Source organism: Diadema antillarum, unplaced genomic scaffold, assembly GCF_040938485.1.
Source record: "Diadema antillarum isolate AM-2024a unplaced genomic scaffold, OU_Dant_1.0 seq00000547_RagTag, whole genome shotgun sequence".
Taxonomy (NCBI): domain Eukaryota; kingdom Metazoa; phylum Echinodermata; class Echinoidea; order Diadematoida; family Diadematidae; genus Diadema; species Diadema antillarum.
In genome coordinates this window covers 208976-225745 of record NW_027271493.1, presented here as the reverse complement: position 1 = coordinate 225745, position 16770 = coordinate 208976, and the positions used below count along the sequence as shown (strand labels likewise).

General features: G+C 38.8%; 1 protein-coding gene across 1 annotated transcript; it reads right to left on the bottom strand.

Annotated features, from left to right (window-relative positions):
• Positions 1-7149: 7149 nt before the first annotated feature.
• LOC139734801 (uncharacterized) lies at positions 7150-16770 on the bottom strand. Its single transcript, XM_071645587.1, has 8 exons — positions 16664-16770; positions 14556-14614; positions 13224-13380; positions 12030-12178; positions 10898-11305; positions 10160-10375; positions 9377-9565; positions 7150-7265 (listed from the first exon to the last, which is right to left on the bottom strand). Exons 1-8 carry the CDS (start codon positions 16687-16689, stop codon positions 7150-7152), a joined length of 1320 nt encoding a protein of 439 aa, XP_071501688.1. The 5' UTR covers positions 16690-16770.

Sequence of the window (16770 nt, the reverse complement as noted above, 5' to 3'; positions counted from 1 at the left end):
ACATGAGACTACAATTTCAGGCAAATTATGAGATATACTGTATCTTAAATATGTTGATAGAAAAACATTAGGGTGACGATGTGTTAGACACCCAATCATTTACTAGTTGTAGTACCAGTAGCTAATGATATTGTAAAGCAGTTCAGACTATTAAAAATCATCATTCCACATTTGAAATTCTGCTGAGGCGAGATTTTTATTGTTCTGTTGCTTTTGTTATTCTTCCGCACTCTAGTGGTCTACACAACATGTAACGTTTGTTAGATCTACAAATACAGTAGAGGGTATAGTTCGAATAGACCAGCCTACCTGTTAAGTACACATGGTATCCTTGCAGTACAACATATTAGAGTCTAGTAATACAACTGTAGGTAGTTGTTTGGTTGAATATATTTGTAGAAAATCTTTAGGGGCCTGCATAGAGTCAGACTGTCTCTGTCATGATCTGATGATGAAAACCGTAGGCGTATTCAGGCATAAAAGCTTGCTAACAAAAACACAACGTAAATCTGAAATTTGGAGTTTGTAATCACTTCCTTATTTCTATTATGCAATTACATGATGAACAAACTCATCTAACTACCTAACATACGGAGATCTAACGTTAGGGTTGCGTTAACCCTGGGGCGTTCCTTGTTTGGCGTTCGGGCTGTGTTTCGCAGAATAGGGTTGCGTAAAGCGCTCGAGATTGGACTGAATTCAGTCAAGCTTGCCATGAAATGAAGTTGGTGTGTTTAATACTCCAGTTTACACAACACCCAGATTCGATTTCTTACTAATACTAGTCTAGATCTAAATTAAACCATCTTTTTGCATGAGACATTGTAGCAGTGTACACACTATCCGTTAGTCAGTGCTAGTACCACTAGTAGAGGGGTCTACGTTCGGTCTCTTTGTTAGGACAGAGTTATGTTTATAAATGCTTGACCGAAGGATGGTCTGTAGTACACTGTACATCTCATCAAGGAGGTTCGAGAAATGGAGTCACAACAGTCTTATTCGCTTTGATCCCATGCTCGAAGCCGCCACTCAAAAATATTAGAAGTAGGCCTACCAACGTACAGTTGTATGTGTCAAATTGGACCTGCCGCTCAGATGCGAAGACAATTGACTCGTGTCTCATTGCATAATCACAAGCCGCTTTCCAAGGAAGATATGTCTTTGTGATGGTAATTACTTTTCGTTATCCCTACTTTATGATGGGTGGCAGACAATGGTAAAGGCACAGGCAGGGGGCAGAGGGGTGCGCGAATAGAAATTGCTCAAATATTGCTGAAAAAGATATCAAAATTACCCGACTGTACGTGTCTGTACGCTATTAATCTGACATATTAATTTACAACAGATAACAAACTATACTTGAAGATGATACCATATTAGTTTCATTTGGTGGAAATAAGGAGAAAAGTGATAAAACCGGCTTTCCATTACTACTAGGCATTAGGGTAAAATTTCAAACACTTTCACAAAATACAGGTCAGATTTACATTTTTGTAACATTTACATATTTTCGACGGAATTGACTTTTGTTTTATATGCTTTATCATTAGGTAAAATTTCATTGCATTTGTAAATGAGCAGCATATAGGCTTGACCGAAAGATTGGTCTGTATCTGTTCGTCGCGGAATGTTCCGCGGAGACTGCGTCTGGCTTCACGGATCCCCTCTGTATGCGGAGGACGGAGGACAGTGTTAATGGCAAAATATAAAAGAGTTCTACGGACAGACGGATCTTTCTGTCTACATATATAGGCCTACCCGATATTATGTTAGCGTTAAAAATGAATCTTCAGATTGCTCAGAAAGATGGCGGCTTCAAGCATCGAACATCAAAGGCACAAATGCACCTGTGGAATTCTTTTGTCTACGTTAGTCTATCCATAGAAAACTGACAGCTCAGCTGATTGAATAATTATAGGGCACTCCATCTCTCGAACCTCCTTGATCTTATCGTCGACGTCGGGGATAACCATTGATAACCTACGTAGTAGTAGGCCTAGACCACCTAACGTTATTTTAGAGTCTAACGTTAACAACAATGTTAGTTAGACTTCTAACGTTACTACTACTAGTATAGATACTTGGGTGACCCGCACCTCGTCATAGTTAATGTTTGCGCATATTTGAATCACATTTCGCCACTGAAATTCTTTGAAATCCAACTCACATACAGGAAAAATGCTGAAAATTCCAATGGAATCACAAGCTCACTGATCGATATCGAAAATTTGCAGCTATCGTCGTCAAACGCGAACGATGCGAAATAGCTGTGCGCTAAGGAAGGGGCCCGCAACTCGTCACCCGCGCTCCCATAGACAAAGCACGTAAAAGACGTGTGCGGGTGACCGTGATGCTCCCATAGACATACACGTAAAAGATGCGTGCGGGGACAGTGGTGATACTTATAACACGTAGGGTCCTATTCCGATTAAAATTTCTGATTTTCGCGAAAAACTGTTCGGTTTTCACCAAAATTTGCTTGGTCCTGCCAAGTTTCAAGCATACTGAACACAGTCCCGGGCATAAATTTTTGTTTAGTTCGCTTAAAACAATTTTAAGCGGGGTGACGGTATTCGGGCCCCTGACGAGGTGCGGGTACCTCGCTATACTAGTAGCCTAGTACTCGTTAGGCCTAATACATTAGCTAACGTTAGTAAGATAAATTCCGTGGAGACTGTGTAACAAGTGCAAGTTACGTCTGGCAAGCCGCAGACAAGTTAAATTTACATACAGTACTTACAAAGCTTCAGACGAGATGGTATGCGTGGTTCAGCATAAATCGATGTAGACCCACTAAATAATTGTCATGTCTATTAAAGTCTCTGTAATCCGGAAATCTACACCTGTAACGTTAGGCGTCGTTTCTACCACGGGGCCATATTCAAGTCCACGTACGCAGCGCTTGATGAGGAGGATGTACCCACACCAGACAGCAGCAGCAGTGCCAGTAGTACAGTGCAGCTGTCGAGCTGTCTCGCGAGCGACTCGACAAGCCACGACGGCCACCCACGCAAACTGTTTCCTGTGTTTGGGTAGCCAGACAATCGATATCAAAACAATTCGACCACACGTATCTCCATCGACACCCCTTTGAAAACATTAATTTTTCCGCTGTCCAGCGCAGCGGTCATTTCTTGCTGAAAATTTTGCAAAAGAGACAGTGCTGAGTGCTCTTCATGACATAATTTTGAGCTATATTTGAATTATATATCAACATAGATTTATAAGATATTTCATACTTTTATGAATCACAAGGGAGCAAAAGATGCTTGAACTTCACCATTTCTGACTCTACCCTGGAAATAAAATTATGTATTATGGAATATAATTGAGCTACAGGTTTTTTTTTTCTGTAAGCGTTTAATAAAGTGTTTGATAACATGCATGTCTTATTTATTTAATCAATACTTTGGTCATTTTTCGTAATTTCTTTGTTGTTGTTGTTATTTGCATTGTATTACATATGTATTTTCTCATTGTATTGTTACCATAGGAATTGTAAAGCGCATAGAGACTTCTGAAGTCTCTATGAATGTTATTGGAAATTACAATTATTATTATTATCATTATCATTATATCTCTTGATTTAATGCCAACTTCACACTTAAAATTACAAATACTTGTAGATCCTGTTGAATTCATGATAAATGTGATTTGGCAAAGAACATTTATGGCACATAGCACTTTAACAGTGCAGTATGCTTGAGAAGACACCATTAAGTTCAAGTCATTCAAGGCCCACTAGGATATATATATATATATATATATATATGTGTGTGTGTGTGTGTGCGTGTGTGTGTGTGTGTTTGTGTATACACATATACACACACACACACACACACACACACACACACATATATATATATATATATATATATATATATATATATATATATATATATATACATACATATATACCGTAGGTAGATAGGTAGATAGATATACATATATACATGCAGGAAAAGAGAGGCATAAAAGATACCAAATTTGATTATTATTTCTTAAATGGGAATGAAACAGTGAATGCTACAATATTAGTAGAAAATGAAAACAGTAGACAAATTGTTCAAAAGTTTGTGAATTTTTAGTTTCAGTTCCTCCATTGCTTGATGGGAAGAATATTATAATGTAAGAACACTAGACTAACCACTTTCAGAAAGCAGGGAATAGTAATCTTGTCATTTGCCAGTAACAAGTCAAGGAAATGTGTACTTTCGTAGCAGAATTTAAATTTTGTAGAATTCTCTCTACAGTTCTTAAGATCGTTGCTCTGCATTAAAATCAAAACCTGCTGATGCATTTTTAATTCTCAACCAGCAATGGAGTAACCCGAGACTTTGAAAATTCATAACTTTGATAGGATGGTCCGATTTTCCCTTTTACTTCAATGATGTGTTCTACAGTCGACTTCTATTAAAACAAAGTCCTTGGGACTGGCAGTTTTCTTTCGTTTTTTTCAAAGTTTCGCTATAACTGAACAAATAAACAATACAAAATATAGAACTGATAATATGGCCTGAATTTTTACTTTGCAGCATCTGGGAATTTCAACATAACTGTGTTCTTTACAACAGGAGTGCACTATACTACTGTAATAGTGGATATTTTTGCTCGACTAATTTTTCGCGGTCGGCTGGGTAAGAAGAGTTTCGCATGTTTTTAATTCCACAAAATCATAGGACATCAACTACTGAAACATATGGCAAGCAAAAATATTTTTGCGCGCTTTTTGTTTGTGTGCTTTTATTTTCGTGCTAGTTCTGGTTGTGCGAAATGCACGAAAATTTCAACACCACAAAAATTTCCACTTTTACAGTAACGTAATATTTCTGGATTCCATCAGTCTACATGTATGTTTGGGTTTCATTCCCAAAAAGTATGAAAAGTTATCATCAGTTCTCATCAAACTTCATGGAGTTGCTTGTGTGTTTGCAAGAAATACATGTACTGTACTACATGTACATCTTCTTGAGTACAATCATATTTATCCAGCACATTGTACGAAGGAGGAATGAAAAAAAGGGAAAAGGATTAAGAAAAAATGCTGAAGAAGAAACAGAAGATATGCAGTCATATCCTCTTACACTCATACACTCATTACTCCTATTAATTGGATATGACACAGATGCACATTCTAATATAGATTATTTTTATTTACAGGTATTTGTACAAGTCTAAACATTTAAAAAAGTCATTCGTTTCCAGGGTACATAGTCAAAATCATGAAGCTCAAAACAATGTGTTTATCTCCAAACACACAGTACTCCTTATCAAACACAGAGGCATGAAATATTATTGACACCACATTAAAAGTAGCAGCATTTGCCCACCGATTCTTGGACTTGAGGTAAAGATCTCTTTACCGAGTACATTGTGCCAGTATGAAGGCATGTTTAAGGATTGTTCACATACTGTACTTGTACAATTAGAGTTTCCCTATACAGTCAACTTCTGGTATGAAGTCCTCGGGACCAGTAGTTTTCTTTCGTTACATTGAAATTTTGTTATAACTGAACAAATAAATAATGAAAAATATAGAGGTGCAAACGTTGGGGCCTGAATTTTCACTTCCAGATCCTTGTAACCGGAATTTTGTCATAACTGTGTCCGTTATAATGGGAGCGCACTGTAAACTCTTGACATATGCATGACAAATCTGATCTGTGCATCACATTGTGAATTCACACACAAACAGTAGTGTGTGAGTGAGTGAGTGAATGTGCGTGCGCATGTGTGTACGTCGGTGGGCGTGTGTGGGTGGGCGTGATTATTGTTGATTGTTTATTTTTGCTCTCTGAAAATTAAGGCACATACCTTCTTCTTCTTCTTCTTCTACTTGAAGAAGGCACGTACCAAAGATAAAAGCCGTGAAGGTTTAACAAACTTTGCTAGGAAATCTGTTTTTGGATTTTAGATAAAGACCATCACTCAGTACATTGTATCATGGGTCCAATTCAACCACAAATCAAATTTCCCATAATAAGTTGACATTTCTGTATGAATACCAGTAGTACTTGTAATAATAATAATAATAATAATAATAATAATAATAATAATAATAATAATAATAATAATAATAATGATAATGATAATAATAATAATAATAATAATAATAATAATAATAATAATAATAATAATAATAATAATAATAATAATTATTATTATTATTATTATTATTATTATTATTATTATTATTATTATTATTATTATTATTATTATTATTATTATTATTATTATAATGATAACTGATACAAAAAAAAAAGCTTTCATAAGATTTAAGTACCTGATCACTAGCATAGATTTTTCTCTTCCCCACTGGCTAGCAAGGATTAACGAACTATAGCTGTGTCCCACACTTTATACAAATCACTCTTTCTTACATCTTACCCCAACATGAATGAAAAGTGACTTGGATGTTTATATACAAATCTTGACTAGAGTGGTGTTTGCAGATAACCAAAAGCTAGCAATCAAGTTATACTTCTGAGGGAAATTTTACAAACCTGGCTAAATTAGTGAAAATGTCAACAAACACGGGCATGGAAGAAAGCTGTTGAATGCAGCTTTTTGAATTCTGGTAAACATTGAGGGAGACGATGCAAAATGGACTTTGGCGACAGTCACATCAAATGTACTTTTGACTTTATAACTATAACTGAAAAAGCAGGATTTGGGAGCTTTCACTGCTAAAGTTTGTGCCCTACAACCATTTGCCATTCTGAATAATGTTTTACTACTTTGGCTGTCATAGGGGAATGGATCTCACAGAAGGTCCATGGGACTTGAAGACTTCGGGAACGGAGGTACACATTTGTACCGGAGTAATGTTCTATTGGCCCAAATAAAATTCTCAATTGCTTTACCAGGTAAACTGTAATGGTATAGCATCAGTCTCATGTAGCCTTCCCCCCAGTCACTCATCCTGCACTTTTCCATTGTTGCCCAACGGTTCGATCCTTGCCATTTGCAATTTTGAAGACTGTTTTACTGCTTCGGCTGTCACTAAGGAATCCCAAGTGGATCCCTTTGAAGGTTCATAGGACTTTGGGAGACACCAGCTTCATGTTCTATTGCTTCTCACAGAAAGTCTGGTGGGCTTTTATTCGTAAAATGTCAGTCTCACATAGACTTCCACACCAGTCACTACTCCTACACCTTTGCATTGCTGTGCAGTGGTTTGATCCTTGCAAATTTTGACAGTCCTAGTCGAATGCCTGGACCGGGTGAGACTAGCTTGACTCCACCAAGCGGGTTGTTCCCTGAAGCTGTAAATCACAAAATAAATCAAACAAATAGTGATTGACAGACAACAAGTTTATCAGAGCATACATTGACTCTAGCACTCACAACAGAGGTAATGTTGACTTCACAAAATATGGTGTTCCCGAGAAAAACATACATCACTTGTATCACCGATGTGTTGGCTCAGTGAGTATAGCGGCTGCCCACACAATCGAGAGGTCGTGGGTTCAAACCCCGGCTACGTCATACCAAAAGACGTTGAAAGATGGGAGTTGCTGCTACCTTGTTTGCCGTTCAACAGTTGAAAAGGTGAGAGCAACGTCGATCTGGCGCTGCTCAGTGGCTGCCGGGCCCACGATCAATTGGGCAAAAAGAATTTCCATTCTCGGACAATAAAATTTGGAGTTTATATCCAAAACAATTATTATTATTATCATACATTTTGATGAATACTAAAGTATGCAGTTAATCATCAACATAAGTTATGCTTAAATAAAGGACACGCAGATAAATGTGTGATCTTGTTGCTTGCACTTTTATTACACTTCATTTTTAAAGATTAGTAATGTTTTCAATAAAGCATAACCACAAGAAGTTATATCTTGGAAATATCCCAAATAAAGAATGGGACAGGGCATTGCCTCAAGTGATACAACTATGTGTACATAAATAAATAAACATATCAATTCCAGTGCAACACTTGAGTGTACACTGTGGTAGAGAGTTCTTTATTTCTATTACATACCAAGGTAAGGTGGAAAAAAGTTCCCTCAGAGCAGAATAAAAACTCTACTCTTCCGTATTGGGTGGGTTTTTAAAAGTGTTTCCCTGAATACTGACACTAATGCAATGCCACTTAAATAGAGTTTTATGCTGATTTTGATGTTTGCATTTATTATTTCATATCACAATGTTGAAGTATGGAGAGCAATTTCTGTATATCAACAAAAAAAGAATTAGACAAAGCATGGCAAAGTATGTGCTCAAGTACATCTTTAAATTCGCACGCTTGCCTTTTCTTTATATTTTATTGCAACATTGGGCAACAACACAACAAGGACAAAATATTCCCCCTCCTTTCTGCAAATGGAGCCATACAAGGTACTTTTTTTTTTGGGGGGGGGGGGAAGGATTGCAGTTCCCAAAAATTTTGTTAGTGATTACATTTGCGATCGTGGAACACAGTATCATTGTGCATCATGTTCATGTACAGTGTACTGCGCATCAGTACAGGTACGTGTGCACGTTGCATTCATGTCGGGATCAGAGTAAATATTTTTGTGCTTCATAAAATTCACGAAAATAAAAACCCCATGAAACATATCAATGGCATATGCAAAAAAGGCTTAACATGTTCCTTCCACTATTCTAAGAGAACCGTTAATGCCCCCCAAAGGATTCTTTTTTCCCGTCAACCAAAAACAAAACGCATTAAAAAACCTGCCTGTGTGAAACACTGGCAGTCAAGCGGTACGTGCATCCCCTTTCCACAGTCAACTGCATGTGCCATCGAACAATGCAAAATGTCAATAGGACGTAATATATGAATAGGGTGTGCGCTGGGCTCGAAAATTCTTTTGTTATACCCTACATGTACATGTATAAGGGTAGCCAAATGGGGTCACCAAAAGTCAAAATCTAATAAGCCCAGCCTTTATTTGTACATACATCTTCACACGAGTTTTATAGCATAACTACTACGTTGGAAAAGGTAAATTGCACAAAAATACATGCTGTCTTGATACAGACATAGAACAGATATTTGCATGGAAAACTCTAATCTTTCGATCAAAGTCATTTTTCTGGTCAGCATAACACAAATAGATATAAATTTATGCCACATACCAGGTTCCCGTAAATGATTTGACGCTATGGAAATCTGGGCCCCATTTCATAAAAAGTTGATATGATAGCAACTCTTGCTGGAATGGCAGTTGTCATGGTAACGACAAGAATCCAACTTCCTGATTGGTTGTTGCTATGGGAAGTTGCCATTCCAGCAAGAGTTGCTATCCTAACATCTTTTATGAAATGGTGCCCAGGTATATCAGGTTCCCATATGCGAGTGGACAGTGTGGGAATGTGGTGTACGAGGTTCCCGTCAGGAATGGGTAAAAAGAGTTATATACTATACCAGCTGTGGGTGACGTCAACGGTCTTTTCATGCTCGCCAGTCCCATCCTCGGCGACGTGGCACCACTTGTCTTGAGAGTTGGAGTAGTCCCTGTTGTCTGGGATGGTGGGGTGAATCCCTTGGGAGGCCCCGCCCTGCCGACAGGAGCTCGCCGGACCAAAGAAGCACCCGGGGACTTGCTGGCCGGACCTGTGAAGAGATTAGGGAGATAAAAAGTGCACTGACCAAGGATACGGTATATAACCAACCCTGCGTAAGTCGACAATGCATATGTTGAATAATCAACTCAGTTAATGAAAATTAAAAGGTCCCAAGGTACACCTATTCATAACATCACATGTGTTATTCCCGTATACTATAAAACATAATATTTTCGCGGCATGAAATTTTCGCAAATTGGAGTCGACAGCCTTTTTTGCGGCATGAAAACTTTTGTGAGTTGCCTCTAATACTCAATGCACATAGTGTAGACAGAAATTTTTGTGTGCATTCTAATTTCGCAAATCTTGGCTCTCGTGAAATTTGTGAAATTAAGATGCATGTGAACATTCCTTGTTTTACAGTACATACAGTCAAAATCACCTTGTGTGGATTTGACTGTAAATTTAAACATGGCACCAAAAAGTCTTTTGATCATGGTATGAGTCACAAACCATTTCTGTGCAATATAGGTAAGTCTGCAGCTCCTATTAGCAACATGATTGTCAACAACATCAATGCCATTTTGAAACACTTGTCCTTTGAGGGTTAAATTGAAATTCAACAATAAAGAGCGCCCTCTACCTGGCTTTGGAGACGGCTTGGCGCCAGTAGTTCGCGGTTTCCTCGAAGAAGCCTTGCTCTCCGTTTTCTTTGCCTCCCGCTTGGTTTCCTTCTTGGATTTGGTCTGCTTCCGCTTCTTTGACTTTGATGCCGAAAAGTCCTCATCCCCTTCGTAGTCATCATCGTCGTCGTCGTCATCATCGCACGTAGGATCATCATCATCGCTGGCATCAAGACCTGGTGCCATTGCCAATTGGAGGAGTAATCGAAGAGTGAATTAGCTTAAACTTATTTACCACAAATTCATTACATCATCTTAATTCTACTATAGGTGCATATCATTACTGGCGTGGCAAGACCGTGTATCCCAAATTTTGGTGAAAATGACTTTCTTTGATTAATGGCCAGATAATCAGTTCAGAGATAAACTGTCAAATCCTATCTGTCTAACCCCCTAAAATGAAGCCAACACGACATGTCAAATGAAATTTTTCCCCATTTGATATAGTGCTTTGGCTGCCATTTTCTTAAACAAATTTTTTTTTGCTCTCCTGAACATTTGACATTTTGTAGATACCAGGTCTATATGCTACCTATACCTATACTATAGGTGCAAATTCCACAGGTCATCTGACCTTGTTCTCTGGTTACCATAGTACCGATGCATAAACACACACACACACATAAAATTCTGAATTACTGAGAAATATAGCAATGTCAAACAACCAAAATGTCTTTTCATCATCACATCTGGCTAACCTGCATCAAAGTCCTCATCTTCATCACTCTTTTTCCTCCGCTTGGTCTTGTTGCCATGGGCAACATCCCCAGCATCATCATCTCTATCAGCCATTCCCCGCTGCTTAGCAACCGCTGCCACTGCTGCCTTCCTCCTACCCCTCCTTCCGCCATCCACGACGTCCTCCACGCTGGTGTCGAGTGTTTCGATCACATCGAAATCGGCAGTGTTGCTGCTTTCGCATGGTCCACCATGCCTCGAGGACGTCCTTGGGGCAGCCGTTTCTGTTCTTGTCTTTAGAGGCGAGGATGACGCCAGCGGCATTGGGAGATTCTCTTTATCCTCATTCCCATCTGCCCCACTGGCCTTGACATTTGTGTCATCTGATGCTATTGTGGATGTTTCCGACATGACTGTAGTTGAGAGTTCTGCAACATATTTTGACCCAAGAGAGAAAATGGAAAAAAAAAATGTGTCAGGCCCAAATATTACAGCAATTTGAAACTTATGAATGAAGCACTTTGTAAGGAGGGATATCTGTATCATGGTTCTTACTTTTTGTGATTCCTGTATCATCATCACTGGCATTTCCATTATTTTCATTGTCATTATCATTACAATCATCATCATCATCATTATTAGTCGACTGCTACCATTCCATCTGCCAAAATGGGTGTGGCAAGAAACCATTGGTGGTACACTGTAGGTGAACAAAAGTAAAGAGGGAACAAACTGTGTGGAGGTTAAAGGTCCTGTTTACCTTTGGGAGCACTGATTAAAAAAATGTTCAAGATATCACAAGTTTTTGATGCATATGTGTAGGCCAGTTGTATCACAAAACATCCAACCATACAAAATTTGAGCAAGAAAGTCTAAAATATATGGAGATATCGCTATTTTTCTCATTAAACCATAACTGTAGACGGTTTAGGCTGGAAACATTTTTATTATAACTACTGTTCGCATTTTGGGTATTTACAATACTTAACATCGATTATACTGTTTCAAATTTTCACATTGGTTGTTTCTATACCTCACTCACATTTTAGAACTATTTTGAAGCACTAACGGTGGGTTTTTGTTTCATCTGCAATTGGTAAATTATGCGCCTTTAAATGGAGTTCAGTGGGTTAATGAGTGACCACGCCTTACCAGGAGCCTTGGATGTGGAGTGGACCATCACGTTGACCGCCTTGGACTTCTTCCGTGGCGGTTCCTCCGTCTCCTGGCTGGACTCTTGTTTGGACATCTCAAGGGCCAGCTCGAGCTCCCTGTCAAACATGCGGTCCTCAATAGGCTTCCTGTACGACAACGATGACGATGACAATGATGGCATGAACACAGTGAAATTACGTCTGTGGCTACATACATGTATAGACATAAGATTCTTTCTGAAATCACAATTCGCTACTGTTGAATCCGGATCTACACACTTAAGAACAGCAGTTTTGATTATTTTTTATTTTCCTCAAACTTTCACTGATGTGTTCTTCTAATATTGCTGCATTCACTCAATCAACATATGAAGGTGAACTTGTCCTTTAAAGAATCTAATGTTTGCAAAGAATGGATATGAACAGGTTTTGGATTCCATAAACATGGCGCTGCAGCTGAGGAAGCTGGGTCCCCAAATGATGATTTGGTTCTCAGAGATAAAAGTAAAAGTTCTTACCAGCAGAATGAAGGCTACAACTTTACACATATTCCAAAAGAAAGATCTTCAATATATGAAGGTTCAAAACCACTGATTGCTTTCCAAGTAATGAGCAGAATGTTGTATTCAATACGCTGTCTGATTGGTAGCCAAAGCAAATTTTTCAAAATGGGTGTAATGTGGTTCCTGTTACTTGTCTAAAGATACAACTATGGTACTGGCTCTGTGCTCTTTGCAGCTTAGCTTACTGGAAAGATGACATACAATATCATACAGCAGAGAATTTAAAGGGATAGTATTGATGGAGATGAGCATTGGGCTTTTAACTTTTTGCAAGATACAGAGAAACCACATATGAAATAGCGCAGAGCAAACCATTCTTAAGGGGAATTCAAAGTTTATTTGATGAAAATCGGTTTCGGAATCCTTGAGCCATCCAAAAACAAAGTAAAACAAAGCGATCGTAATAAAAGGTGGGTCCCACCTTGTATTCAAATCACTGTTTTGGATATCTCAGCCATTTCAAAACCTATTTTCATCAAATAAATGTTGAATTCCTCTTGGAATTATATGCTCTTTCATATTTCAAAAGAGGTTTCTCATGATCTCACCAAAATATTCAAAAAACCTGAAGTTAGGTCTCAACTAAAACTATATGATCACTTTAAGATAGACTTCTCCACGCAACATACCTCTCCTTTCTCTTCCCCCGTGATGTATCTCTGAATTCGTCGTAATCCTCGTCTGGATCGTTTGCGGGCTTCTTCTTCTTGGCCAGTTTCTTGGCCTTCTTCTCCTTCTCATCTTTTGGCTTCTTGGTGGTAGGGGGCGTGGGCTCTGTAAAGTCACCTGTAGCATCCGTAACATGATAGCAAATGGTTAAAGTCAACATTTCACAATGTTTCCAGTTTGTTTGTATTTTCTTACATCAAAGGGGAAAAATTGAGCTGCATGGTGCAATCTATTATATGCTCAATGGTGTGAAGGTAAATGCAAACTGCTTATGGGGGGAGGTCTATGGGTGATCACATTTACCATCTCATGTACAACATTTCTCACAGACAATACACATGACGACGTACATATTTGAATATTAAAACCATTCAGTGAGGTTAATGAACATGGTGGTACAGGTGATTCCCAGTGTAATGAAGTTCTCAGGACTGGCAGTGTTCTTCATTAAAATTAAATGGTGTTATAGCCAAATAGTGAATTATATAAAATTATATAGATGATGACTTTTGGACCTGAATTTCTACTTTGTCGCAACAAGAATTTTGTTAAAAACATGTTCATTATAATGGGACTGCTCTGTATTCACTTACATCTCTGCTAATACATGTCGGCATATTTCAGGAAACTTTTTTTTTTTTTCGCTGGCAAGGGTTTTCTTTTCCTCATATATAATTGAGCATCATCATACATCTCAGATAAGCAAAATACGACAGTGAGTTTGTGAAATTGGGCCACTGCAATAATCTAACAGTGTCTTCAAAGAAAAGGGACAAAACATCGTGTCCGAAGGCTCCACTTGATTTCCCATTTGCCGCATTGAAGGCCATGCACCAAAATTTATAAAAAGGCACATTGGACTATGGACTTATGGTACTTGGTATTCAACCCAAGCATAAGTTGAATATTGAATTAGAGCATATTCAGGTCTCTTGGTGAATTCCTACTCTGCACTGTTATCTAACCTAACCTGTACATGAGATCAACTACAGCCTACAGGTAAACTGCTTACATGAAAATGACAGTACCACTCAAACTTCATTTTGTGACCTATAAGAAAAAGAAGATGTTCTTGCATGACCTTAAATCAAATATTTCTGTTTCCCAGTGACATCATGAGTAATTAGATCAGCATTCAATCATAAGAAAAAGAAATATGGCAACACTTCTTTTTCTTATCACAAAACAAGGATGCTTACGCGACTTGAATTTGAATCTATTTGGAAGAGACTCTTCTGGTGGAATGTGTCTTAGAGAAATAAACAAAGAATTTTGATGTAGATCATACTAACCATCACTGTCACCATCATTATCATCAGCAAAGGCTGTGTAGTTCACTGCCTGTTTTGCCCTGTAAGAAATAAACATAATAAACAAAAGTTAGTACTCCTCTCTACTTTAAGCATCAAGATTCATCATTCTTGTTACTGTTGGGTTTAGTGGGAAATAAATTTGAGAAATTACGAAAACTTAGACAAATATCCTGAGTTGCAAAGAAGCTGTCATAAAAGGAACGTAGCTCCTAGTACGGTAGTAAGTTTTCTAGAGACTCAGACTTTAATAGACAGGTTGGAAGCTGTGCAGAACAGAACAGCGCAATTTGTTAAGGGGGGCTAAAAACTCTATCTAGGCACAGCAGTGTAACCGTGCGACACAGGGTAGGACGCATCATCACATTCCGTGAAGCCCTTGCGGGTCGCCTGTCCGTCCCAGTTCGGAAAGCCCTGCGTCTGGTCTGGAAGGGTCTCCGGAAGTCATCTTCTACAAGTTATATAGGAATCACCACACACAAAAACTATTAAGAAGTAGGGTTGGGGGTACCACGTATCGTCACCCTAAGGATCTGTAGCTTGTTTATTCTAAAAATATAATACAAATCCGCCTAATTCTTACCTCAAATATGCCATAAATCCTGCAGTTTTGAATGTCGTAACCGTCTCGTTGATTATGAATCTCCGTTTTAAAATAGCGCAATTTTAGTGCGTGCGTTCCGTTTTCTTCGCGCAGCTAAAAAGGGAACCTTGCGATCGGCACCCCCTCCCCTCCATAGGTATACACGTGAATTTCACAGCATAGGTAATACACGTGAATTTCACAGGCCATAGGTAATACACGTGAATTTCACAGCCATGCGTCGTTACTGAGCGGATGTGTAATTTTTAGCTTGGTTTGTTTGAGTTTGATTTTCGTTTCTTCGTTTTTATTGTTTTTATAGCTAATGACACTTAATCCCGCGCGTACTTTTTCGTTCTATACGCAAATAGCCATGATACGCAGGGTGCCGATGGGAAGTAGACAGAAAGATCCGTCTGTCCGGAGGACTCTTTTTATATTTTGCCATTAACGCTGTCCTCCGTAGACAGACGGAAGGTTGCAGTACCCATTGCTGTGTGGATGTTCTTAACCACTGTCTCTATGGAAAATTGGGTGAGGTACCTCACCCTTCTCGATTGCGTCTAATTCACGGCCCTAGGTCGGCAAATTTAAGCTTATATGGTGAAATTATTTTTTTAAGAATACGTTACACTCACCAGATTAATGAATAATCCAACATGTTAGGAGAATTTTCAACGTAAAACACAGCCTGTCGTGTCGTCACATTCAAACTGCAGAAACATACACTATGAATCTATTAGCCAATCACATGCGAGGTAGTTTCTACGTGTTTGTTTTACTAAAACACGTACCTCGCATGTGATTGGCTTAGCAATTGTTGCAGATTCAAAATGGCGACTTACTGCTCGCGAACGGCGATGTTGCGATATCGATACAATTTCTGCATTATAACCGAGGTTATGTGAGTATTTCGATTGCACAATGTGAGAAATTTATCCCAAATATTGCTGCATAATGTGTCATGTCATGTCATACTTGTTTGAATGTAAAAAAGCTGTCTGAAATTTGGTTTATCGTAACGTTTGATCTGTGCGCGACTGCTCCACACAGGAGCCGCAATCATTGACTTCGGTCTGTATACGGAGGGGATCCGTGAAGCCAGACGCAGTCTCCGCGGAACATTCCCCGACGGACAGATACAGACCGATCTTTCGGTCAAGATGGGAAGGTGCCCTGTCGATAGGTGGTGCCCCAACCATACTCATTCATTCCAAGAACTATATCACAGATTGGACCACACTCCCGACAGTCACCAGAATCACAAACAAGGAGTCTAAGGACTCCTTCAATAGAAGAAGAAGGAGAGCTGAGAGTGTCTATCTGTTTCTACAGAATACAGCCTAACTCAGTCTCAAATAGAACCTAGTGGGGTCTATTTACTATAGACTAATATAAATTTACCACTATTTAGACTTCCTCTACAATCTCTCTACATGTACCATACATAGATTGGCACGCGTGGGACTCATCCCGGCCCGCCATTTGTGTTCTTATTCACTCTTACCTGGAAGATCTGCGACTTTCCGTCATCCTTGAATGGCGAAACGTCCACTCTTCTGCTCTAACTCTAAACTAATTAATCATAATACAATGTGGCTGTCTTTATGTAAG